We start from the raw sequence: 6,000 nt of genomic DNA on the forward strand, positions 1-6,000 counted from the left end.
TTCTAGATCCTCAAATGATTAACTTAGGTGCATGTGGTTCTGTTTCATAATAATCAAATGATACAACTCTTATCAGGCTATAATATGACTAATTAATTATCCATGTTATAACTTGATAAGAATCTGGTTTTACTGTTTGATTATAATATGTACTCAACTTGTCGTACAGGTAATTATAAGTTTCATTAACAGTTTAATTATAAGTTATGCTGTTTGTAAAGAAGCATTTTGTGTCATTGTTTGTTGCTTGGCATACTAGTTTTTTGGGGTTTTTGAACAATCTAATATTTCAACTTCAAACATTGCCATTCATTTAGTGGACAGCAAAAATTAAAGTAATGTTGTGGGAATATTGTTGATATGTAAATATGAGTGAATAAATGTGTCATATTAGTCACTCAAAACCTGATTGACCTGCATGAACGGAGGTGAAATGTATTTGTTTCTCACATACCACTATCAAAGACCTTAAAAATTAAATGGCACTGAAACACTCTGCAATACACTATTTTGTGAATATATTTACACTGAAATAATAATTGTGATAAAAATCCAGCAACCAAATGCTTAACTTTCCTGGCAATAATAATTAAAACTGTGTGGCACCTTTTGTTATTATATTTCATTAAAAACTTTTTGTATAATTATTTTAAAATGGCTTAATTTTGAGGATAGGGATGGGTTTTATAAAAAAATTGTAAATACTAATAACATGTAAAATTGTCGTTAAGTTAAACCCTACTTGAGATATGGCACATGACTCCCCTTTATCTCTCCATCCTGTTGACTTTTAAACACCAAAATTTAACAGCATCAATCCACTAATACACAAAACCTTCCTGCAAAATTTCAGAAATTTTTGACAAAAAGCACAGGAGATATTAAGCTTCAAAGAGGGTGAACAAAATAGTGTTTTTTCCAAATGTGCACACATTGATACATACAGAAAATACTACCAAAATTTTTTCCATTTCACAATGTTTTAAACTCCCCAAGTCCAAAAATTAAAAATCTTGGTAGTGGATCATTCTTTGATCAATTGCTGTACTTTCCCTGTTATATATGGCAGCCGAGAAAGCAAAAACTTGAATGTCAATCCACTCAAAACTTTGAATTTTTAACATAACACTTTCATTCATGTTTGTTTTAACTTGTAAATACATAAACACAAGTTATTTAATTTTAGAAAGAGTTTAGTAGATAGTGCTGAGTGTGTGTTTTAATAGATGATGTAGAATCTATTAAAACATAACATTTGGTAATAGTCTATCATCTTCATTATTATTCTCTTAATTCAGAACTAATTTGTCCCAATTTTCTTCTGTTTTCCTTTAGAAATTAATTATGTTGATATTGAATTTTGAAAACATGGTAACATTATTTTGTATTTTGTACAATTAAGAAATTTTATATTTTCTTCTATTAAATATTGATTGAGCCAATAATTCTGGAAATAAATTACTTTTAGGCACACTCCTATGTATTCTATGACTCCTGCGGGATTCAGAGGACCATATCCTCCAGGAATACCGGTCACGACAGCTGGAATTCCCAGGTTCAGTGCACCCGCTCTTCTTCCTCATCACGGGTTGACATCTCATCCGGGCTTTCATCATCCTGTGTTATTGGCTACCACGCCCAAACTGGAGTTGCCAATACAAGAAAATAACAGGTATCACATTGTTTTTAAAGCTATATTTAAAAATGTACATATATATATAATTTAATAATTAATCATTTGTATGTATATATATATACAGTCAATCCCTAGCTTCCTTCAGAGAAGAGCAGAAAGTCCAACCAGGCAAAGGAAACGAAACTAGTCCAAGAACTAATGGGAGTGGATCAACGCAAAACAAGCCACTTAATGATAAGAAAACGCATATCAAAAAACCTTTAAATGCTTTCATGTTGTACATGAAGGAAATGCGTGCCAAAGTTGTTGCAGAATGCACTCTAAAAGAGAGCGCAGCTATTAATCAAATTCTTGGTCGAAGAGTAAGTAAAATTAAATAGACAGCCTATAAATCTAGATACTTTGGAAGTTACTACAAAATGATAATTTGGTTTTATTACCATTATTAAATGGATGCCAAATACATTCATGATCAAATATAATGTTGCATTTAAAGTTGTTTGGCCCACCATTAGCTGAGTGAAATAAACTCTGAACATTAGAAGTTGGTTGTGGGTTTTTCCCTACTCAGTGGATTGGCTATATAGTTTTCTCGGTTTTCTTTACATTTGTCACACTTAAATAGGAACCAGTTTTTCATAGAACGTCTTCTTTGGAGGCATCCTTTCGGCTGATTGTGTTGCCACATACAAACATAGTCATCACCATGGTCAAATATTGTATTTTGCTTTGTAAACAGGCATTTGAATATTTCAATATTCAATTCATGTTTATATGATAATCTGTGGTTCCATTATTGTCCTATGCTCAATCAGACTTTTTTATGAGAAATTTTGGGCTTATAGTTGTGATTTGTTTTACATTATATACAATTTTGTTGTTCATTCTTTTGATTTTATTGATCTTATTATAAACTCTATGTGCACATTCACAGAGTACTGATAACATACTTGTACGTGTAGGTAGATTTAATGACTTAGGTTCTATAAAAATAATAGTGCAGTAATTAATTGGTTAATGAGAAATTGTATAGAAAGTGATAATTGTTTGCTTTTTGTCAAACATTTTTGAAAATTTGCAGGGAGGTTTGCATGTTAGGGAAAATTGTGCTATTAAATTTTGGTGGTTAAGGGTTAAAATGGTGGGGAGATAGAGGTCATATCATATCTTGAGTTGGGTTGGACTTAATGAAGATTTCACTAATTATTAGCATTGTAAATTTTTTTTTATAAAACTCATGTCTAATCTTAAAATTAACTGTTTTTCATTATATAATAATTAATAGTATATAAAGCTTTTTAATAAAATCATAACAGATGATGACACATGTAATTTTAAATGTTTTTTCCAGGAAAGTTACACAACTCATTGCTGGCTTTTTCTGTATGTGAGACTAGACTTTAGAATTTATATTTTGGGAGTTGTTTGTTTGTGAACAATTTCAGTCACTCATTTACACTCCTTAAAAGTGAAATTGCAACACCATGAAGGAATGTGCACATCCAAATTGCAGGACCAGTAGAGATGACAGAGATGTGCAAATGTTGAAGTTTGCTTACACATTGGGTCATGTTACCTAGTTTCAAGCTCTAAAGACCAACAGTCAGCTTGGGTTGTAAATGCTATCGGCAACGGTTTATGGGAGCCAAACTTTTGAAGCATTGAAAATTGATTTTTTAAAAATATTTTTAATTAATTTATTTTTGATTATTGAATTTAGTAAGATACAATAGTGTTTCAGTGATTTGTTTTTAAATTTGATTATTAATATTAATACTAGAGATTTCAGTATTAGTATTAATAGTCAAATTTAAAAACAAATCACTGAATTATAGGGAAAAATTTACTGATATTTAACTTGTATTTTAAAATGTTTACTTTAGGTAATTTAACAGTTTAATTTATCAAAAGTTTTAGATTAGGCTTTTAAATACACAGTTTGTTTTGACAGTGGCACGGCCTATCGCGGGAAGAACAGGCAAAGTATTACGAGATGGCTCGTAAAGAAAGGCAGATACACATGCAGTTATACCCCGGTTGGAGTGCAAGAGATAATTACGCATTGAATAACAAGAAGAAGAAACGAAAAAAAGACAAAACGCAAGATGGTGGTAAGAAAAATTCTTTGTTCTTTTAGCTTATAAAATATTAATTATTTCTGATTTTTTTCTATTTGGTAATCAATATTAAGTTACTTAACAAATTCTACAAATTTATGCAGAAAACACATTATGCAAATAATATAACAGTTAGATAGGTTTAAATAGTATTTATGAAATTTATACCTAACAAATCTGATATTTATTAGTGTCAAATTTAAAATCGTGACTATACTATAGTATTTCCCAGAATAAGAATGGAGCCAATATGCTGGATATTAAATGTATATCACTTCAAGAATGTTGCTAAGCAACAAAGCTTACAAGGAATTAAAATAATATGAAAGGTCAGAATATGGATATAGTTGATGCTTAGTCTTTGTATGAGTGTGCAAGTGGGGATTGTTCAAATGCATGGTCTAGTTGGGTTCTTATATACTTACTGAACCTTCTCTGGGAACTGTTTGCTGTTGGAAAAATGTGAAAAAGTTCCTCACTATCCAGAACCTATTCTAGCTGTTAAGAATTGCTGAATCATTTGACCACCTCCACTGTCTCTACTGCAACCAGATATGAATTCCCCTACATTTTATCTGATTCACCAACTTCCATCTCAAGCTTACCTGATGTGTACAGGGCACCCAGCCAGCCTCATGCCCAAACATGGTGGAAAACGTGTGGCAGCAGCATTGGGAAGTCTTGCTGGTTTCCAATATCTGGAAAAAATGGTGCTTACTTGAAAAGGTGTGTTAATTCCTTTATTTTAAGTTTATAAAATAGCTATTTTTACACTTCTCTTTCCTTTGGGCCAGACTCTTTGAACTACAGTATAATGGCTATGCCTTCCACACTATCAGCTTGGTATGGATTTTATTACAGTATACTAATATTTACTCAAAACAAATTTCCATTGCACTTGTTAGTATTACCACTGTGGCTGGTTCTTCATGTACAATGGAGTACAAATTAAATAATGAAAATAGTCATGTGTTGTTTCTTTCCCTGCTCATCCACAGGGGACATTTGACATGACATAAGCAAATAATATAATTAAAGTTTTGGTCATTTTTCTATATTAACTTTCAGATCCTCTTTAGAATTTATGGTGGTCATATATGATAGCGCATTCATATTAATGCGATCCACCTCTTTCAATGTACGATCTTAACAAAATGTATGCAATAGGCTTTGCCCTTGCAACAAGTTTCCTGCATGAAATTCAAGAACAAGTAGCCAGGTACTTTAGCAAATTATGATCTGTGTATTGTACATGTTCACTCTATTCATGTATACCCAATGAGAGACATTTTTTAAGCCCAAAACTATAACAAAAATTTATTTCTCATTGATCGGTCATATCTTTCAGACCCTTCAATTTTCAACTAGCAAAAGATTTGAGTTGCTCTTTGTCTAACTGGAACAATTGTGTGGATACATTCTCACAGAATGCACCAAAGCATTATTATGTAAGACATAGGGTTTGATTTGATTTAGAGGAAATAACATCAGTATCCTAGCTAGGCTTTCTTTTAGCTGGTAATATTTTCAGATGGATTTCCACTGACCATTTGATAGATTTGGATCATTGTGTGCTATTGAGATTCAATAAAATGGATATGCACTTTGTGCAATAATATCTGTATGATCTTCAGAATTAAAGAAGCAGAATATATTTGTAGTTTGGGAGTCAGAAGCTTATGTCTCCAAGTCCAATCCTTACAAGTAGAAAGTGCTTAAAAGTACTTAATTTCCTATCGCAAACTCAAAAACAATTGGAAAAAATTTCTTTACAAAAAACATTCTCTATTGACCAATCGCAAAACAAAATAGCAGAATAACTTATATGAAATTCATTGTATAATAAAAAAAATACTTTTCTCAAGAAAGACTGTATATAAATATTTACCAATTTTTTGATTGAATGATGCAATCATGTAAAGTCTAATTGTTGTTCAAAAGATATAGTGAAAGAAATTGTAGAATTTTTAATGAAATTATATACAGTAGAATATATAGGTGTTTGCAGTAATTTTATTTTACTTTTTTAATTTATAGTGTTAGCAGAGGTCTCACTTGATGGGAAATAGATTTGACTGAATTTCTGCCATAAGAAATTCAGCCAAATAGATCATATTGGAAGATGATCATATGGCACTGGCTACCCTTTTGCAAGAAAAAATGCCATTTGAATTTTATGAAATTCTTTAGTTTAAATAGCAGAAATTTGAATTTTTATTTGAAAAGTTAGGTGGCGATACAATTTTG

The 6,000-nt window shown here is 31.1% G+C and overlaps 1 protein-coding gene across 1 annotated transcript in view; it reads left to right on the plus strand.

Moving 5' to 3' along the window:
- LOC111629408 (protein pangolin, isoforms A/H/I/S-like) overlaps window positions 1–6,000 on the plus strand; it is a 77,590-nt gene that overhangs the window by 43,248 nt on the left and 28,342 nt on the right. The window contains exons 6-9 of the mRNA XM_023373307.1: window positions 1,469–1,672; window positions 1,761–1,998; window positions 3,588–3,747; window positions 5,623–5,625. Of these exons, the coding sequence (XP_023229075.1) occupies window positions 1,469–1,672; window positions 1,761–1,998; window positions 3,588–3,747; window positions 5,623–5,625 (605 nt within the window). The remainder of the gene's footprint in view (window positions 1–1,468; window positions 1,673–1,760; window positions 1,999–3,587; window positions 3,748–5,622; window positions 5,626–6,000) is intronic.

Source organism: Centruroides sculpturatus, unplaced genomic scaffold, assembly GCF_000671375.1.
Source record: "Centruroides sculpturatus isolate CEXI.00-Female unplaced genomic scaffold, Cexi_2.0 scaffold581, whole genome shotgun sequence".
NCBI classification, from domain to species: Eukaryota; Metazoa; Arthropoda; class Arachnida; order Scorpiones; family Buthidae; genus Centruroides; species Centruroides sculpturatus.